The sequence below is a fragment of the Microtus pennsylvanicus genome, chromosome 4 (genome assembly GCF_037038515.1).
Source record: "Microtus pennsylvanicus isolate mMicPen1 chromosome 4, mMicPen1.hap1, whole genome shotgun sequence".
Lineage (NCBI taxonomy): Eukaryota > Metazoa > Chordata > Mammalia > Rodentia > Cricetidae > Microtus > Microtus pennsylvanicus.
The window spans coordinates 24,115,206-24,136,388 of NC_134582.1; the positions used below are offsets into that span (position 1 = coordinate 24,115,206).

A 21,183-nucleotide genomic window follows, 5' to 3' on the forward strand; every position below is an offset into this window, starting at 1 on the left:
TCTGTTGCCTTTTAATTTTTTTGGTTAATGATTTATTTTTATGTGATTTAGTGTTTTATCTGCATGTATTTATATGTGAATATGTCACATCCCCTGGAGCTGCAGTTACAGATAGTTGTGAGCTGTTATGTGGGTGCTGGGAATTGAACTTGGGTCCTCCAAAAGAGCAGTCAGTGCTCTTAACCACCGAACTATCTCTCCAGTCCCACCATGTTGCCTTTTGAATACTGTCTCTTTAAATGTCGCTATTCTGATATATACATATATCATTCTAATATTTGTATAAATATAGATATTATGTATATATGTATTTGGGTTAATTTGTTTGGTTGTTGTTTATTTTTGGTTTTTCAAGACAGGATTTCTCTATGTAACAGACTTGACTGTCCTGGAACTCACTTTGCAGACCAGGCTGACCTAAAACTCACAGAGTCCCGTTTGCCTCTACCTTCCGAGTGCTGGGATCAAAGGTGTGTGTCACCATTGCCCAATTGTTTTTTTTTTTTTTTTTGAAATAAGTTCTCTCTATGCAGCTCTGGCTCTCCTGGAATTTGCTGTTTAGACCAGGCTAGCCTGAAACTCCAAGAGATCTTCCTGTTTCTGCCTCCCGAGTGCTGCAGTTAAAGATGTGTCATCTGTGTCCTGCTGGACTAGAGTGCACATTGAATGATAACCTAGGAAGGACACCACATCTTCTGTGCCTCTGTTTCTTCGCCTACTAAATGGGCATGGGAAGAATCCTGCTGAAGACTTTTGCCCTGTAAACAGATAAGAGAAAGCAAGTTTCTACCTCTTCAAAGTTTTTCTGCCTCCGTGTTTAGTTTTGTTTGTTGTTTGTTTTGAGGCTGAAGGTTGGTGGAGGGCAGCCCTTACAAAACCAGGAAGCAGTGAGAAGCTCGACAGCTGCTTAACACTGCTCACCTGGTGATCTGAAGTCATTTGCTGCACATGAAACAACATGAACTGTTGTTTCTGTCAAATACACCAACGAAGTCATGGAATGCCACTGCCGGAAAAGACAAGGGCATCGTCAGACACAGATGTGTCTTGTTCATCCTGGGCCTTCAGTTAAGTGGCAGAGCCTCCCACCTTCAACCCTAAGACCTTCAAATGAAAACATCCAGGTGATTTCTGGAACTTTGACTTCCGGTCCTGTCTCTGTCACAAAGGGCTTTTTGATCCAGGTGACATCCTTTGCCCCTCTACAGTTCTGAAGTTCTGTCACTCAGTGGAAGACAAAGATAACGGTTCCTGTCCTGGCTTCCTTCAATGAGGGACTATCATGTAGAAGTGTAAGCCAAATAAACCCTCTCCTCCCCTACTCGCTTTTGGTCATGGAAGCAATAAAAGCCCTAACTAAAACAGAAATTGGTACCAGGAGTGGTGCTAGGACTGACCGTGTTTTTGGAAGGATTGTGGAACTTCGGGCTAGAAAGGCTACTAAGTGTTGAGATCTCAGTGAGGCATTTTTGTTGGAGTGCAGACAATGCAGGCTTGGCTTGGGAGGTTTCAGAGGGAAGTTTGAGAGTCTCTTAATGACTCTATCAGGATTTTTTTTTTTTTGCTATTTTGAGTTAATAATCTGTGGTTCTGGTTATCTGGGGCTGAAGAATCTGCTGTGATTAACAGGATACCAGAACCACTGAAGCAAAACTTTTGCTTTACTGGGACAATTGATGCTGGTCAGCTGGAGCTGTGAAATCAGTGGCGATTCAGAAGAGACCAGCATCACTGAGGTAAAATCTTCTGGAAAATCTTTCCTCCGAATCTGCACACACAAGCTGTGTTCAGAGGTGACCAAGGTTGTACCTGTGTTTATAGCCAACTTGGTCACGTGTAAGAGCCTCCCAGGTGGAACTGGTTTTGCATGAAACGACCATAAAAAAACAGTCGAGAGCCGGGCTGTGGTGGCGCACGCCTTTAATCCCAGCACTCTGGGAGGCAGAGGCAGGCGGATCTCTGGGAGTTCGAGGCCAGCCTGGTCTACAAGAGCTAGTTCCGGGATGGGCACCAAAGCTACAGAGAAACCCTGTCTCGAAAAAACCAAAAAAAACAACAAAAAACAAAAACAAAAAAAAAACAGTCGAGGGGCTGGAGAGATGGCTCAGTGGTTAAGAGCACCAGCTGCTCTTCCAGAGGTCCTGAGTTCAATTCCCAACAACCATATGGTGGCTCACAACCATCTGTAATGAGATCTGGTGCCCTCTTCTGGCGTGTGGGCATATATGAAGGCAGAATGTCGTATACATAATAAATAAATAAATCTAAAAATAAAATAAAAAAAACAGTCGAGGCTTGGTACAGTGAGAGGCCCTTGGTGAAGGCCCAGCTGGAGTAGTGGTGGAAGCCCCAGGATTGAAAGGGTCATTGAGGAAAGAGAGACCCATGGGTGTTTTCTTCATGGACAGCATGAAGAGAATCCAGGAGAGGTTATTGGTGAAAGGGCAGCCCAGCTGCAGCAGGAGACCTCCATGGCGTCTGCATCAGGCTTCTGCCTCTGGGTTCCTGACCTGTTTGAGTTCTTGTCCTGGCTTCCTTTAATGATGAACTACAATGTGGGAGTATAAGCCAAATAAACCCTTTCCTTCCCAGCTTGCTTATGGTCATCATGTTTCAGGCAGCAACAGAGTCCCTAACTAAGATAGGGACTTTAAGGATCAACTGTACAAAGGCGCTGTCTTTTAAAAGTTCATCTTGGCCTTGGACACAGAAGCTGGGACACAGAGCAGCATGTGGCACCATAGCTTTGACCATAGGCTTCCAGAAAGCCTTACTGCCTGTTAAGACCCATGTCCTCCCTCCGTCACTGAACAATAGTTTGCTTAACAGTTGTGTTGGCCAGTAGGTGGGCAGGGATGGCAGATGTTGTATAGGCACTGGCTTATGTGTGCACCAACTGCGGCAGCGGGTACATAGCAGGTGTAACTTAAACATCTGTTGAATGATGGACAAGCAGAGTCACCCAGGGGACCCTGTTAAATCTGGGCCCACTTCAGACCTACCGAATAGAAATCTCTGGTGACAGAGACCAGGTGACTGTCCTGTCCTCAAGAGTCTCAGGAGAAGAAATGCTGACGGTCTCACTTGGAGTATTAGTAGGCAGGGGAGAGGCTAAAATATTCAAGTCCAATCGGATAGGTTCCTTTTCCTCGAGCCATATCCAAGAAGCCTGGGGTGCTCTTGGCTTAGGGCTGGGTTAGACACACACCATGCTCACTTTCACTACTTCCCAGGGAGGCAAGGCCAATAAAACGGTAGAGGAGGTAGACATGGAGCCTCGTGAAGTCCAACTCTGGCAGTATTAGTGCCCTTCCCTTGAAAGTCATAAACTAAGAAATGTGCCACCATTCTGGCTTCCTCCAGGTGGCCAGCTGTTAGGAGCCACTTCTAATTCCCTTCTGGGGGCTGTCGCTTGGACTGGCACACACCTAGGCTTGGCCTTAGCTGGACCTCTAGCTGCTTGGTCTACAGCTAACCACTTCTCCCCTTTTGCAGGGAATACTGGAGGTTTAGCCTAGGACTCTGAGTGTGTGAGGCAAATGTTCCACCACTGAGCCAGATCCCCAGCATTAACCCCCCTTTAAGCTTTACTTTCCCAGGGGATGTAATGGATAAATTCATCCCATTGAAGCTGGTGGGAAGGATTAGAGATGACGCAGCTCAGATGCACAGGAAAGCTGGGAGGTTCAGCCGGAGCCTGAGATGCTAACAGTACACTTGGGTCAGGGACTCTGCACTGCTTCATCCAGGGGCTTTTTCATCAGCCGGGCAGAAGACCAGCAAACAACCTGAGATGCTCTGTCACCTTGGGTTTCTTGAGGACTTTTCTTCTCTTTTTTTTGAGAGGAGGTCTCACTATGCAACCTAGGGTGGCCTCAGACTTCCTTTGCAGTCCTTTTGCTTCAGCCTCCTGAGTGCTGGGGTTGAAGGCATGAATGATCACTCAGCTTGCTTGTCGACTTTTTCAAGGAAGAACTCCCTACTCCTGCAAGGAGGCAAGAGGGTCGTGGGGCCTGAGAGTGTGGGTGCCTTTAAGAAAAGAACTCCTGGGGGCTGGAGAGATGGCTCAGTGGTTAAGAGCATTGCCTGCCCTTCCAAAGGTCCTGAGTTCAATTCCCAGCAACCACATGGTGGCTCACAACCATCTGTAATGAGGTCTGGTTACCTCTTCTGGCCTGCAGACGTACACACAGACAGAATATTATATACATAATAAATAAATAAATAAATAAATATTTAAAAAAAAAAGAAAAGAACTCCTGAAAAACAAGCTAAGCTTCTCAGGTGGAGGTTCACCCTAAATGTCTTGGCAGCCACAACCCAGTCAGAGGGTCGATGAGAAAGTCCTTAAGACTGAGCAATGAGTAGTAATTCTAACAATGCCAGAGTTTTAAAAACAAAGTCTCCGAAGGAGTCTCTAGCAAGGCAGTGAAGAGTGCAGTCACTGTGCACAGTGAGCTGTGCACAGCCATGGTCAGGGACGGCTGGCTGGGGAGGGGACCCAATGTACCCCTTTTGCTACCAAAGTCACAATAGCAAAGGGCCAGACTAGAATGGGGACAGTTCTGGAAACCGTTTCATAGGACCCCTACTTGGTCCAGGAGCAGCAGCCTTAGAGCACTCAAGTCCTAGGTGATAATGAGGATGATAATGACGGTGATAGTCACTTCCTGTCTGCTGAACGAGGGCCAAGCAATTTTTTTACACATATTATTTCACTTGACGCTTACAAGGGCCTATGTGAAATAGCACCATTGCTGTCCCCACTTTGTAGATGAGGAAACTGAGGCTCATCATTTTTGTTTTGTTTTGTTTTGTTTTATAAGTCAGGCCTCATGTAGCCCAAGCTGGCCCAAGCTTGCTACATAGTCAAAGATGACCTTGAACATCTGATTCTTCTGCTTCTGTGTCCGCAGTGCTGCATTATAATACATGCCGCAATACCCAGTTTTATTTGGTTCTATAAAACCCGGAACTTCATGTGTGGTAGGTAGAATGTTCTATAAAGTGAATTATGTTCCCAGTCTTTGCTTCATTTTTTTGAGGCAGCACCTCATGTACTCCAGGCTTAAATAGACAAGGATAACCTGGAACTCCTGACGCTCCTGCCTCCACTTCCAAAGTGTTAGGATTACAAGCATGCATCATATGCCTGACTCTCCCTTTTTCTTTTAAGTAACAATGTACACAGTTGTTGGTATTAGGATTCAGACCTGAATGGAGTACAGAGTCCGCTTAAATTGGAGGGAAGGTAAGTTATAATTTAGGCCAGCGCCCGTAAGGGTATTTTCTCGCATTCCCCCGGAAGGCAGGCCCTGTGCCAAGCACTTTACATATTTTATCTCTTTATCTTCATAGCATCACTATGAGTAAGTGATTTCACTATCCCCGTTTGTAAAGATGAGAGACCAAAGCCTGAGATGAGATGACTTGCTGGGGTTCAAAACCAGGCAGCGACCCTGACTGAGTTGCCCAGTACTGGAACAGTATGGGCTGGACCAGAACCCAGGACTCCTCTGAGGCTAGCTGTAGGTTCTCTGTTGGCAGCATTGTTCCTTAAAAGCATGCTGGCCTTGAGCCCAAAGAGTGAAATCACACCCTGCGGTTCTGGGAACCTCAGACTGGAGAAGAAGGAAGCTGTTGCTGTGTGGCTCAAGTCTGAGCAGGTGTGCTGAGGCTCTTTCCTTCTCTTGCTGGAAGGAGAGCCCACTGGCCGGGCAGGGTGGGGCAGCCGCTTGCCAGTACCCTGTGGGAGGGAGGTGGCAAGAGGCAGGTGTGCCCAATAAACAGGTCTGTGTCTTCCTGCCTTGCAGCCTTTATTCAGCCCCAGCCCCCGCCCCTCCACACCCCTCCTTTGCCCTCACACACCTAGATGCCTGCTTGGCCAGCTTTGAAGCAATGAGAGTTCAAGGTTGAAGTCAGAAGGTTTGCTTCCTGGCTCTGGTTCAGGACTCTCCTGGAGTGCAGTCCTGACCTACAGTTCCCTCATCTGGTAGAGTATGTGGTGACAGAGGGGGTGGTGGAGAGCAGAGCCCTCCATCCTTTTCAATTAACACATTATTTATTAAATACCCCTGGTCAACCAAACAAAACAAGGTTTAAGCCTGGTTTTATGTGTTAGACTCTAGCAAGGACAGATTGACTCAAATCAATTCTTCACGGAAGCCAAGGTACAAGGGCCGCTGAGATACCTCTAAGGGAAAGGGTCGCATAGGCTTGGGGTTGGGAAACAACAAATGAGTTGGTACTTACAAGGGTGATGGAAAACCGGGCGGTGGTGGCATGTGCCTTTAATCCAGCACTTGGGAGGCAAAGGCAGGAGGATCTCAGTGAGTTCGAGGCCAGCTTGGTCTACAAAGTGAGTTCCAGGACAGTCAGGACTGTTACACAGAAAAATCCTGTCTCGAACCCCCTCCCTCCCAAAAAACAATGGTGGTGGGTAAGTGTGCCCTAAAGATACCCTTATTCGGTGAATGGCCTATTAGCATAGTGGCTCCTTTCCAGAAGGTTCCTATTAAGAAAAGGGAGAAGGTCAGTGGACCTGGGAGACCGGCAGAGTCTAACCAATTCAAGACACTGTAGGCTATGGTAAAGGACATAATTGGGGTATGGTTAAGCTTAACAGGAAATGGGGAGGGGGAAGGCTTCAAAGAAACATACGAATGCCACCGTCTCCGAGAAGTCGTCTCTGATTTCTTTGCCTTTGACCTGTGCCTGCCTTCCTCCCTCTCTGGTCTTGCACTCTAGATAGAGAACTCTAGATAGAGAACTTAGGAGGCCTCCGAAGCTTTCTCTTTTGCTGTTGAAGCACACTGCGGCTTCAAATGTCGTTCCAAACCTCTTGGAGCCTCAGTTTCCCCAGCTGTGTAGAAGCAGGTTGTCAGGCAAGGGCCCGCCCAGCGCTAACGCAACGTGATTCGCTCTAGCAGTAAGGAGGGGGTGCCCGCATTGCTGCGCAGGCACCGGGCTGCTGGCCCGGGCACCGCCACCTGGCTGCCGGCGCTTTTTATCCCTGCGGGGGGCTGCGAGACCTGGTCGCCGCGACAGACTCTGAGCAGGGAAAGTGGGGGTACGACCCCAGGCTCACGCGGCCCCGCCCCCGCAGCCAGCCGGCCTGCCGCAGCCGGGGGCCCGAGCTCCGCCCTCCACCCGCCCGCCGGGCTGCCTCCTCCCTCCTCCTCTCTCGCTCCCTCCCCCGGGCGGGCTCGGCGCTGACTCCGCCGCACGCTGCAGCCGCGGCTGGAAGATGGCGGGGAACGACTGCAGCGCGCTGCTGGATGAAGAGCTCTCGTCCTTCTTCCTCAACTATCTCTCTGACACGCAGGTACGGCCAGCGGGCAGAGCAGGCCAGACACCAGGGTGCAGAACCGTGGGGCTGCAGCGGCAGCTGCGGAGCCAGGAGCGCAGCGGTGGGCGTACCGGGGCGATCGGGGGGTTCAGGCTGCAGAGCCCCCCTTCCACGTGCCTTGCGCTGCGCTCCGTTACAGGCGTAGCGATCTGCAGGTCGCCGGCGCATGCTGTAGCATTGGGGGACACAGTCATCCGGGAGGGTCTGGTCAGGGCTACCTGGAGTCTATGGTTCCCCCACCGGCAAAGTTGAGGGGTACTGCGATTCCTTGGGCAGGTAGAGTCTAGCCAGGGTCGGAGGGACCCCTAAGGCTGGCTCTGGGTGCTGTAGGCGCGTCCTCGGCGCCCAGCACTTGCTGCCGTACTTTCACGTGCACTTGTGGCGGGGTTAAGGGAGGCGGCCCGCAGCCCTGGAGTCCCCTCGTTCTCCAGCACCCGGGTACCCCAAGTACTGCCACTGGTTTGTCCGCAGCCCCCCACCTGCTCCCGCAGCGCAGAGTTTCCTGTCAGTTGCCGACTAGGGGAATTAAGGGTCTGCGGGGCACGTGGACATGCGGGCGGAGATAGTGTCTATCAGCTTTCGCTATCCGGAGGAGACCCTCTAGGCAAGAGCAAAGCTGGATCGGGGCGGAAGGACTATCTGGGGGGTGTCTGGGTCCCCCTGCGGCGCGCGGCCTCGGCGCGCGCTCCACGATGCAGGGGGAAGGGAAGGTGAGGCGGTGTCCGGGGTTCTGGCTGAGCCTGGGAGCTTCACCGGCTACACGCTCGTGACAGGAGTGTGCTTTGGTGTTCGGGAGGGAGGAGGAGAGAGCTGCTGGCTTGGAGACCAAAATGGGGATTGCTGCTGGGACAAACAGTTGCGGGGAAATGTGCACGCGGCGTGCGCGCCCCCAACTCCTCCGTTTCCCCCGGCCCAAGCCTGTTGCAAGCCTAAAGTTTGGCTCCCGAGTTAGGGCTTTTGCTCCCGGCTCTTGGCTGCGTGTTCCCGAGAGGTTGGGGATGCAGTGGAGCCTGGGAGGAGACCCCGGATGCGGGGACACGCCTGGGTACGGAGCCCGGCTGTCGGACGGAAACCCGCGGGACTCGCGGGGACAGACTGAGTACCTGGAGTGGAAGCGTTCGTGCCGGTCCGTTTTGCATAACACTGGGAGGGAGGGGAAGGCGGAGTGGGGAGGGGGGGTGGGAGGAGAGAGGGAAACTTTGCTTCTGGTTAGAATCTACCAGTCTTTGGGCGGTAGCAGCTGTCATGGGACCGGGTGGGCGGGGAGAGGCTTGCAAGCTGACTCCTGGCGGTGAGACGCGACTCGGAGGGGACGCAGCGGCCGTCTCGAGACGTTCTGCTCCGGGAAGACTCCTGGTGGCGACTTCAGGCTGGCGATTAGGATAGGCGGCGGGGCGAGGTGTTGCCTAGAGGAAGCCCGCCACGCGCGGGAGACGGCGGGCCGTAGCCCTCTGCAAACGCCGCTGCGTCCCGGAGCTGCGGGGCCGCGTGGTGTGTGGCTGGCGCGCTCGGGTGGGTTCGCAGCAGAGGCCCAAGGGGACGGTCGCGAGTGATCGCGCTTCCTCAGGTTGGGAGGGGGTGTTAATGAGCGGGCTGTGCGCGGGTGTGTGTGTGTGTGTGTGTGTGTGTGTGTGTGTGTGTGTGTGTGTGTGTGTCTGTCCCCTGCGCGTGTGCACACGCCGCGCGCGCCGGGCGCGTACCTTTACCTCTGACGAAACTGCGGTGGAGCTCCCGGCAGCGTCGCCGGGCTCGGTCACACGCCCGGTGTTTGTGTCTGCCGAAGTCGGCCCTAGCCTCAGCACCCCAGCAGTAGATAGCCTGGAATCAGGACTGGAGGTGGTGGGGATTTGGTTTGGTGCCCCCCCCCAGAAGACCTGTACCCCAGATCTCTATTGCCTGGAGTCGTTTCCAAATTTCTACACTTAAGAACCTAGTAGAAGAGACCCAAAACAGCTCGTGAGATTTCTTCACCCATACCAAGGTTGTTTGCTCTGGACATGACCCTGGCCTTTAACTTTAGCTTTGGTGTTTGGCTCACCAATAATTAATTGTTTGCCCTTTTAGCCGCCAGCCTAGCTTACTTAGTAAGGCTGCTTCACCAAGGAAACTAGAAAAAAAAATGAGAAAGCAGGTGTCAGCAGAAGCAGTGCAGTGAAAGTTAATTTGGGACGTTTGCGCCCCCCCCCTTTAACTTAACCACGTGACAGGCCGAAGATCTCTCGGTGATCTTTGCCGGGCCAACTTGGGAAATGTAATTGATACCGGGAGCTTTGCAGCCGCCCCTAGAAGGATCAGAGCTAAGCGGGAATGGGCGGGGCAGCCCGCCGCCTCATTTTACAGTTGGGGAAGAGGCTGTGAGGGGTGAGCTGCTCGTCCACGACCACTCAGCCAGGGGGTGACAGAGCCACCCAGGGCTCCTGACTCCAGGTCCTGTGTGTTACCTCGAAATAGCACTGGACTTGGAGTCAGAAGGCCTGAGTGGAGTCACCTTCCCCGCTCTCTGGCTGGGTGATCCTGGAGCAAGCCGTTTTGACTCTCCAGCCGGGTTCCTCCATCTGTCCAATGGGGCCGGTGGTGCTGCCTGAGAAGCCAGAGGCCTGCTGGTGGGGTGAGCCTTGTCTGCATGTGAGATACCTGGCTGTCCCTGCTGCTGCTTCCCCACAGCCCTTCCCGGACCCTCCCCTCCCCCCAGCTCTCCCCTCGGGAGGGTTGGGGAAAGTGGATTGTCTTTGTCCCCGGTAGATTTCTGGTTGTCTTTGGTGGCTAACCCAGGCTTAGATTAAAGAGAACTTCTGTTTCAGAGACTTAACTTTTCTCCATTGTTGCCAAAGGAGACGTCTATCAGAACTAGGGTTGTGGCAGCTTCTTGGAAATGTCTGAAGAGCGTGTCTGAAAGAATTGTGTGCTGGTTTCAGCTTTGCCTAGACTGTCCCCCTTGCCTGGTGTGCCCTTGCCTACCATCCCGCATGGCTTTCTCCCTTAGTACGTCTTCCTGCCAGCTTGCCCTGCTCTCTCTGCTGTCTCTCATAGGCAGTTATAAAAACAAGCATTGTGTGTCTGAGTCTATCCAGTAGGTTCTAAGTTGTGCCTTTTTATCTCCTTGTGCCCGCATGGCACCTGCCAGCCTGCTGAGCCATGTTCCTTTGCCCAGTTCTTGATGGGGCACATGGATTACCCATAGGGGTACAGTTGAGCCTTGCCAAACAGAAGCTCCTGGGCTGACAGGGGGGAGACAGCTGGGCAGGGAATACGCGAGAGAGGGACGTACAGGGTTACAGCTGCTAGCGAAAGCCTTAACTCCAACAGCCACGTGGAAAGCTCGGTAATAAAGGGGTTATTTAAAATCACTCGAGTGCTTGGAGTGACAAAGGACGTTATACGTCGTCTAGTCCAACCCTTATTTAAAAATTTTAACATTGTTAGAAAACATCACCAAGCCTCATGAAAAAAGTCAACATATCGAATACTTCAAAACTGTTTAGTTTTGTATGTGTGTCTGCATGTGTGTGCTATGGTAAGTGTGTGGAGGTCAGAGGACAGCTTGCAGAAGATCTCTGCCACCAAGTGGGACATGGAGATGGAACCCGGGTCATCACCCTTTGCCTGCTGAGCCATTTCACCAGTCCAGAAAACTGTAATGTTGTCCAAAGAGAGCTACTCCAAAGTCATCTGTATCTCAAAATCTTTCCTGTTCATATAGAACACTTATTTGGTAAAAAAAAGAAAAAAAACCCAAAGAACAAATGGAGTTATTCTGTTGTACTAATTTGTAAATTGGAAGCACACTGTTTTGTAACTTGCTTTTTTTTCTCCTCCTCACAATATGCTGTGAACATCTTTTTTCATCAATAAATATTGTGCTTAATATCTTAATGGTTGTATAGTATTTCATGGAGGGTTGAGCCAACACGCATCAATCAGTCCTTGGTTGTTACTCGGTTGTTTGTATCTATCCTACTGTAAGCAATGCTGAAATGAATATCTTTGTGTACATGTGTTTCCTTCGTTTAAATTCCTAGAAGTAAAATTGCTCTATCAGAGGAACCATTCAGGCATTTGGTAAACACATATCAAAATTGTCTTCTAGGGAGATTGTATTCCTTTACGCACTCATTGTGTGGGAATGCCTGACTGGCCATACCCCAGTTGTTCATACTGTTTTCACTATTATCAGCTCGGTCAATAATACACTGTTACTCTTGCTGTTTAATGTGCATTTCTTGGGTAACGCGTGAGGTTCACTGCTTCCCCCTTGCATGGCTCTAGGGACTTGACCTGACTAGGGCAGTGGGGGAGTGGAGAAAAGACAGACACATGGAGACACAGCAGTAACTGGGATGGGGTGCACTGGTTAGGGTTAGCGTGGACTGAGCGCTCTGATGGAGAAAGCCTCAGATGCTCAGTGTTTATTGTATACAGTTGAACAGGGGGGTGGGGTTATTGCACACAGATAAACAAATGAGGGGGCAGGATTTAAGTACTGCTGGACAAGGGGTTAGGTTTAGTTAATTTAAATAGGAGCCATCTCTGTAGGGGAAGAGTCTTCGGATTATAAATATCCAGGGGAAGAAAACTATGGTGGACATTTTTCTGCACTCATTGTTGGCAGTCACACTTGGACGCCCAGAAGGCTTTGCAATGTCTCTGAGCCTCACTTTGGTGGTGGTGGTGGGGTAGGACTCTGCCATTTTCCTGTGGGTCTGAAGCCATGCCCATGCCAACACTGCCCGTTCATGCAGGGCTTTCCTGGCTTCCTATGCTCAACGCCTCCCCTTAGAGAATCACTTAAGCTGATTCCATACAGCACCATGGTTGTGAGCTTGTCCCATTTTACAGTTGGATCTTTGTCTCCTCATCACTGTTAAGCTGGAACTGAGCACACAGAAGGGGCCCTACACCCAGGGAGAACTGAAGAAATGACTTAAAGTCTTAGTGCCCCTTGATGGGTCTGGGACACTCCATTGCCCTTGAAGCCAGGGCCAGCTGCTGTCCAAGTCAGAATTGCAGCTGCATCCAGCAGGTGCCTCTGCCCACCTTTGGCCTGCATGAGACGGGGGAGGGGGGGCAGGGTTGCTTTTTCATATGAGTACATCTGGGCCCATGCTCCCCAGAGGCCTGAGCTTCACTCTCTCTGGCCTCTCTGACTGATGCTGAGCATAGGTATGATACCCAGGAAAGGCAACAGCCAATCGGTTGGGCCCCTGGGGCTCATGTTTCCCCTTGCCTTGGGGCCTCCTTTCCCCAGCTGCTGTAGGTCAGCCAGGAACTCCACTATGCTATACTATGAGTCATCCTTTTCCTTCCCTCTCATTTGAAAGGAACACTGGCTTGAGTCAGAAGCAGCCCTGCAAATGGGGCCTCAGGCTTGGTCATGACAAGAGCATTGCAGGGCGAACAGCTGCCTTCCCTTCCCAGGCAGCAGCAGCAGCGGCTGCGGCGGCGGCATTTATAGCCTATCCCCCAGGTCACATGTTCTTCGCTGAGCCTCTGTTGGCACCGTTCCATTCCTCCCTCACAAAGATCTGTACAATCTAGGTGGTGTTTTACAGTTTTAAAGATTCCGTGGTCCCTAAGAACTCCCTGGCTCGCTGCTCCACTTACACTGCTTTGGAGTAAAGGAAGAGGTGGGGATAGTGGTGACATGCCTGCACAGCCTGACTCTTAATGCTGCCTGAAGACGGATTGTCCTCTGTGCTCACGGTTGTTCCTCTGGCACCCTGCACAAATGATGACCCGCTGAGAGAGGACAGAGTCTAGAGTACTTCTGTTGCTTTGGGCCGCGCTTTCTCAACCTGTGAAATGGGGATAGCAAACCCTGTCAGGAATGAAATAATGAATTGTAAGCTGAGCATTGACCTGCTGCCTAGACAACTTGGAATTTGCTCACCAGAACACTTTTATGGGACAGGATTAAATTTAGAGCTGGTTCTGTGTGTGCAATCTTTGGTTTGTGGTACTAGGGATTGTGCTCAGGGCCTTGTAAAGGCTAGGCAAACATTCTACCACGGAGCTCCACCCCAGCCCTCTTTTTACATTTATTTATGTATTTATTTATTCATTCTCATTTTATTGAGAGAGGGTTTCTCTATGTACCCCTGGTTGTCCTGGAACTCAATATGTAGACCAGGCTGGCCTTGAACTCATAGAGATGTGCGCGCCTCTACCTCCGGATACTAGGATTAAAGGCATCTGCCATCACCCACCCGTCTGTAATCATTCTTATATAAAAAAAGAGAAGGAACATTGGAACTATGTGAAGGTGACAAGAATCCTCACAACCAGTCTCGGTCAGTCTCTGCCAAGGCAGCGGAGTCACTCATATCCATCCTGGGGACACCTCTAGGATACGGAATGCATTGTGCTGGGTTGACCTTTCTGTGTTCTCTCCTTCTTGCCAAGGTCCTTGTCCCATCCACAACTAGAGTCTTATACCTGCTACCCGTCTTTGCCACACTTAGACATCGCCTTCTCTCATTTGTCCTTGGTCTTAGGCACATGACTGAGAGGAAGGAACAGACATTTTTCCTTCTAAGCTTGCCCCCGACTTGCACAGCCTCCTCACCAGAAATCCGCTGTAACAGTTGATGAACCCACACACACCAATCATGATTGCCCAGAGCCCCTGGAGCTCCCCCTCCCTGGTGCACAGCGTGGGTCATTCCTAGAATTGTGCGTTCTGTGGATTGGGACAAGTATGTAGTAATATAATAGTACGTTATAGTATTGCACTGCTGTCCTGGGCCCCGAGAGCTCTCTGTGCTCTGCTTTTCCATCCCTTTGCCCTCGTTGCTGCCAACTTCTGGCATTTTTACTGTGTCCAATAGGTTTGCTTTTTCCAGAGTATCACGGAGCCGCAGTCATGTGGTATGTAGGGCATATTTAGGTAGCAATGCAATTTAAGATTCCTTCATGACTTTTCATAGTTTGGTGGCTCAGCTCCCTACTACTTTTAAATTAACCTCCAAACTTGAAGTTTGATGTGTGGGTATTGGGTCCTTGAAGTTGGAACATAGTCCCTGGATTTATCCTGAGTTGCTTGCTTTTCCCAAGTTTGAAATCAGAACTTACAAGCTCCATGACCTTGAGCAAATGTCTGATGCCCCCCACCTCAGTTATTTTTTGTTTTGTGTTTTTGTTTTTGTTTTTCGTTTTGTTTTTCAGGATAGGGTTTCTCTGTGTAACAGCTAGATCTTGTAGACCAGGCTGGCCTCGAACTCACAGAGCTCCGTCTGCCTCTGCCTCTTGTGTGCTGGGATTAAAGATGTGCGCCACCACCAACCCGGCACCCTTAGTTGTATATATATACACATGGGGATAACAGTATATTCTTTTGAGGCTCATCCCAGAATGTGCTGTGAAGTTTCCTCCTGGGACCTAGGTTCACACTGTCTGCTGCTGTCTCCTTATCTGTCTTCTACCACGTCTGTGTACCTGCAAGAGCCAGTTCTCCTGGCTGGGCTGTGTCTGGACTCTCCCATCTCTAGACCCAATGGCTCCAGTCCTGCTTCCCAGTGTGCTTGGCCTGCAGAGCTCTCTCTGTAATTACCTCTACTGGATTTGACTCCTGATCTGCAGTTTGTCTGCTGGGAAACCTCCCCAACCCCTGGAGGTCACAGTCACACAAGCTTCCATTCTTTTATATTATTTTTTCATATAGTATATTTGATCATGTTTTTCTCCTTCCCTAACCCCTCCCAGATCATTTCCCTGCCTGCGCATTTTTGTTCTCTCTCTCTCTCTCTCTCTCTCTCTCTCTCTCTCTCTCTCTCTCTTTCAGAAAAAGCATCTACCATAAAAATCAAAACAAAAACCAATAGGACAAAAATAACAAAACAAAAATGAAACAAAAAGTCCACAGATGCAGAAGAAAAAAATGGGATTATTTTGTACTGGACAGCTACTCCTGGCCTTGGGTCCAGCTCTGGCGTGTGGTTGATATACCCAATGACTCTGTTGAAGAGAACTGATGTTCCCCTTTGCTAGCAGGTGTTGATTACGAATAGCTTGTTTACGGGTGGGAGACTGTGTTCTCCCTCTCTGTGCTGGAACCCCCTTCGGGCTTGAGGCTGTGCAGGCTCCGTGTGTGAGCTCACGTGTGCTTCATCCTGCTGTCTGGAAGACACTGTCCTTGGAGTCACCCATCACTCCGACTCTTACTCTCTTTCCATCTCCCCTTCCACGTAGATCCCTGAACCTTGAAGGGAGGCATTGGATGAAAATAACCCGTGTAAAACTTAGTCCTCCAAAGTCTCCCCTGCTCTGCATGTTTGGCCAGTTGGGGGTTTCTGTATTAACTTACCATGTCAGTGAATACAGAGAAGCTGATCGGGTGCCCAGCTCTAAGCTGCAGTACTACTGACCAGCCAGCATTCATGGTACTGGAATGTACTCTGCATGCCACTGGGGAAGAAAGGTAATCATCAGTATTACGTAGCCACAAACCCTGTGACCTACAACAGTGATCTGCATGGAAGACACACTGATGCAATAGGGTTACAAGTGCCATGGGCAGCAACCACTTTGTGATTGGGTTTAAGGCTCATTGCATGGACAGAATCTGTACCGGACACTGCCAAAGTATCCAAGAACCTGAGCCTAGATCATTCATAGGCCTTGTGGGGAAATCTACTATTAGTCTGTTAAATGACGTATTATGCCATACCCACAGAGCAGTACTCTCATTAGGCAGCTTCCGTTCTTGTAAAGACATAGCAAATCAAAGGACAGCATGAGTTTACAGCACCTGCTTGTCTGGGGGACCAGTGCTAAAGTCCCTTAGAGAGGTCACAGGCAGTGTTCCTTAGGAGGCTGTTCCTGGATAGTCAGCACTATAAGGCTAGAACTTTGTCTGTTTCAGTTACTGTTTTCTTCCTGAGAGAACAGGAAGCCAGTGCACAACAAAGATTAGTGCCCCTGTGAGTGGATGCGCTCTCCTGGGAGCAGGGCATCCACTGGTTTTCACTGTGTCTAGAGTTCCAGAGAAAGGCCGCAGCCCTTGCTGTCATCTTAATTTCTCTCTAACCAACCTGACCCATAAGCCCCTGCCTGAGAGCCTGTTCTCCTTGGGCAGACATTTACGCCTCTTCCCCTCTTTCACGGAGGCAGAGTTCTCTGGCTGCCGTGGTACCTGGACCTGAATTCCTCCTTGCAGCTTCACCGAGGGTTCTGGGAGGGTAGGAAAGAAGTAATTTCCTTCGATGGGCGGTGGTAGCGCACGGCTTTCATCCCAGCACTCGGGAGGCAGAGGCAGAAAGATCTCTGTGTGTTCGAGGCCAGCCTGGTCTACAGAGTGAGTTCCAGAACAGGCAGGGCTGTTATATAGAGAAACTCCATCTCGAAAAACAAAAAAAAAAAAACAAAACAAGCAAACAGAAAAGAAATCGTTTCCTCCCAGGTCACTGGTGTAGCCATCCACAATGAGATGATGAGACGAGTTGAGACAGGGTCCCCCCAGTCCTCAGCACACACTGGCATCGTCAGCAATAGAGGGTATCATTTCATAACCTGCACACCATGTGAGTGTTTTCGGGTTCCTCTGAACAGATGGTCATGGTTATGGATGGGCTTTCTGTGGATGCAGAAGGTTAGTCGCGTATTCTCCATTTGGTGAATTCTGAAGTGAAGGCACAGGGAAGTTGGGCCAGTCACTCACCGTCTCACAGCTGGTCCAGTGGCTAGCCCAGAATTTGAACTTTGAGCAGGCTTTGGGAGGGCCCTAAGAGAGCATCATATCCAGCCTGCATTCCACGGAAGAGGGGGGCCTGAGGTGCCCAGAGGTTCAGGCTCTTCCTCTTCAGCTGGGTCTTGTCCAGCTCTAGGACTTGGTTAGGGGGAGGGGCTATCTTGGCTCAGAGGGAGCTGAAGGCAGGAAGTTTTCTCAGGAATACTACTGACTGAACTGCTGGCCTCAGAGTGTCTGTTGGACCCCGGATTAGGATTTTCTTTCTGTTTTCACATTCATAAATCCCCAAGACCACATAGGTCCTCTCACTAGATAGTTGGACCCTCTAGTGAGGGAGACGGGAAGGGCATGAAGAGGTGTTGCCGTCAGCAGTCTGGTTCACAGAGCTCCCACAGATGGGTCCTGCCTTGAGGTCTGGTCTACAAGCTTTAGGTGAGAGCTGGTCTCCAGAGACCTAGTTCTGCCCTTTCCTAGGACACAGAGTTGCCACCTGATTTAGAGAGAGACTTACAAATGGGGAGGTGAAGTCACTGGCTAGTTAGTGCCACCATCCTGTAGTATTTAAAACAGGGCAATAAGGGGGCTGGAGAGATGGATCAGGGGTTAAGAGCACTGACTGCTCTTCCAGAGGACCCAGGTTCAATTCCCAGCACCCACATGGCAGCTCACAGCTGTCTGTGTAACTACAAGATCTGACACCCTCACACAGACACACATGCAGGCAAAACACCAATGCAAATAAAATAAAAATGAATAAAAATGATAAAATCAAACACAAACAAATAAACAAAAAACAGGCCACTGAACCTTTGCCCTGATTGTTGCAGAAGTGATGTGCTCAGAGTTCTGGGATTGAACTCTGTGGACAGTGGGCCCTATGGCCTTGGCAAAAAGTTTCTTTTCATCAGCATTTTCATCTACAGAATGGGGTTGGTAGTAGCAGACTGTCATGCACTTAAGGTCTTAGTGCAGATGACCTGAGGCTGTACCTGTGAGGTGCGCAGATGACCTGAGGCCCTACCTGTGAGGTGCGCAGATGACCTGAGGCCGTACCTGTGAGGTGCGCAGATGACCTGAGGCCGTACCTGTGAGGTGCACAGATGACCTGAGGCCGTACCTGTGAGGTGCACAGATGACCTGAGGCCGTACCTGTGAGGTGCGCAGAGATGTTTGGTATATAGATAGCCTCCCATGAAGAGACAGACCTTGGGATAACCCCCCCCCCCACACACACACACACACACGCTCACTCTCTCTCTAGGTCTTTGGTCCTCCCTAGGCCTGAGGTTCTTCTGTCAAAGTAGTTTTCCTCCCCCTGTACTAAATCTAAAGGTGTATCCCATGGTGCCTTAGCAGCTGTTGCCATGTTGGCTTGTATGTCTTTAATTTCAGCACTCAGGAGGCAGAGACAGGTGGATGTCTGAGTTACAGGCCAGCCTGGTCTTCAAAGCGAGTTCCAGGATAGCCAGGGCTACACAGAGAAATCCTGTCTCAAAACATGAAAAAGAAAAGAACAAAACAAAACTAAATCTAGTTGGGTGCCACTTGAAGAGAAATAATTGAAGGAATAGTTTACCCTGGCTAAGAGCTATTGGCTTTGGAGTTTAGCTGCATACATTTTAAATCAGGGCTTTCCCACTTCTTAGGTTCGTGGCCTCAAGCATGTGTTATGATCTCTCTCAGCCTCATTGCCTCAGCTGAGGATCAGGGAGGGGATAATTGTTTGGCCTTCTTAGGAAAACATGACATAACTGCATTGGACCCAGAAGGCTTCCCGCACTGACATAGTGCGCGCTTGATAAATGATCGCCGTATCAACGACGGCAACAGCAGTGATGGAAATGTGAATTATACAAATGTCATCTTGAGCTTTGAGGGGAGTTCAGCATGCCTTGGGGATCACCTTGCTTAATTTTTTTCCCTCAGAGTGAGGAAACAGTCTAAGAAGAGATGACATACCTCCAGGTCACACAACAGAGGCAGGATGGGACCCTGAACTGTCTTCCTCCCATGACTAGCTCTCCATAGCAGGGACTCCACTTCCTGGGACCCGCTGTCTGGACACTTAGCTGGGTAAGCCCTGCCTGGCTTAGATGGATGCTCCCCGACAGCTCTGCAGCCTTATTTTTTTTTCCTTGTGATTGCCTGGCAGAACATAGTCATTTAGAACCAGGCCCTGAGCAGTTGCAGCAGCCGGCCCACGAGTCCCTCCCTGATGTTGCCATGGCAAACAGCCTTGGCAACGTGGCTGCTTAAGTCTTTATTTCTGGTCTCGGGATCCTTGTAGGGAAATTGTGGTACCCAGAACAGTGAGAAGGGCTCTGCTATGGCTCCTTGGCACTGAGGGTAACCCAGCCTTCATGCTGCTGGTGACCTCAGGCCGTAGCATCTTCTGATCACAAACCTTTGCAGCCGTGTGTTTCTGTATGGCCTGCAGAAACAGACCTCTGGATGTGACCTTTAAGGTCTCAAATGCCCATCTAGCCTCCTCTCCACCTGTCAATCAGCTACTGCATGTGTGGCCGACTGGGATAAGCAGAAAAACATGGTATTTGGAATGTGATCTCTGCTTTAGATGCTTCTAGACTGGCCTCATCATCAATATCCTCCAACAATAGAGAGGAAGAAGAGGGAAGGTACTAACTACTGTCTCATCCTTTCGAGAGCTTGTTTGGCCCTGTGCTGAATTCTACCCAATCAACTAACCTCTGAGGAACCCCATGAAGCAGTCTCTACCAAGCTCCATTTCACAGTTGGGTAGACTGAGGCTGACCAAGAGTCGTCCTGATGTTGTTCTGTAATTCCTCCCCCCCCCCCCCCAGGTTGCTTTGGAGAGACACTCCCAGGAAGGGTCTGGTCCTCCTCACTGCCCTCATTGCCACCTACATTCTTTAGCACCCAGCTCAGATGCCACCTGCTCTAATTCCCACTCTCAGAAGTGTCCTTCCTGTTATGACCCCACAATCTGTTGTACTTAATGTTTCTTGGTTTGTGCTGTATTCTGTCATCCTGAGGAGTTTTCTGTTTTATTTTGTGTTTTGGTGCTAGGGGTGGAATCTAGGGCCTCAGGCTTGCTAAGTAGACACTAACAGTGAGTTACACCCCACCCCCACCTTTCCACCTCAAACATCCCACGTGAGGAGACTGACTAACTGGGAAATCTTTGCCTGTCTAATCCACGTGAGGGGTTTGGCTGTGTAGGCCTTAGAGTCAGCAAAGGGGTTCACTATCACCGTTATCATTGTTAATGGTCATAAAACAGCAACCAGGTTGGCTGCTTGATATGTAGGAACCCAAGCGGGACCTGCCTGGGCATTATCCTTTTAATCCTTCAACAGTCAGTGAGCTTGGTACTCTAATGCCTGAGAGGGGAATTTAGCCACTTTCCCCAGCTTACCTGATTCTGGCTCAGGTTGGCAGGGCTGGAGGAGGAAACTAGGTATGTCTGCGGTGTGGCTAATCCAACTGGACACAGAAAGCATTAGAATAGGGGGCTGGAGGCTTCCAAGCAGGCAGTGGTGAGGTCAGGAGAATAGACAAGAGGGGACTTGGCTTGAGAAATAATGTTTATAGGAAGGAAGCCCTTCAGGGCCCACTGTGTGCCAAGCAGTCCCTACTCTTGACCTTGTCCAGAGCCCTGGTTCCTGCAAAAAGGTGGCCTCCACCAGCTATGGCCTTTGTGCTTAGAGTTATGCTGTGATAAATAGGTGAGACCTACAGAGATAATGCAACAGCCCTTGCAAGGGACCGATGCTCTCATGCTCTCGTCACCAAAGATATGCCTTGTACACGGAGGCCTCTGGAACCGCATCAGAACACACCTTCAGAGGGCAGGTCCCTATGGAATGATAAACCCCTAGTAGGAATTCTTCCACTTATAGAGCATGGCTGTGGTCCACCTGGGGACATAAGAATTCCGGGATCTTCGTAACTCAGGAAAGTGGCCTTACTCTCTGGACAACAGTACCTTTGAGGCCAGATTGGGCCTATGTGAGCCGCTGTCTCTCCTCCCAAAGGAGAAGCAAAGATGTGTAGTACAATTTGACAAGGTCTTTGAAAATAGGAAGTCTAGCTGGGCAATGGTGGTGGTGCCTGCTTTTAATCCTGTTCAAGGTTGCCCTGGTCTACAGAGTGAGTTCTAGGACAGCCAGGG

The 21,183-nt window shown here is 50.2% G+C and overlaps 1 protein-coding gene across 4 annotated transcripts in view; it reads left to right on the forward strand.

The window, feature by feature from the left end:
- Window positions 1-7,058: 7,058 nt before the first annotated feature.
- Ppargc1b (PPARG coactivator 1 beta) overlaps window positions 7,059-21,183 on the forward strand; it is a 107,584-nt gene continuing 93,459 nt past the window's right edge. For 2 of the 4 annotated variants that reach the window (XM_075968530.1, XM_075968532.1), the window contains exon 1: window positions 7,138-7,324. In XM_075968530.1, coding sequence (XP_075824645.1) covers window positions 7,247-7,324 — 78 coding nt within the window. In that variant the 5' untranslated portion in view covers window positions 7,138-7,246. Of the gene's footprint in view, window positions 7,325-21,183 lie in introns of all 4 variants that reach the window. The other 2 variants (XM_075968533.1, XM_075968531.1) reach the window with 2 other exon arrangements.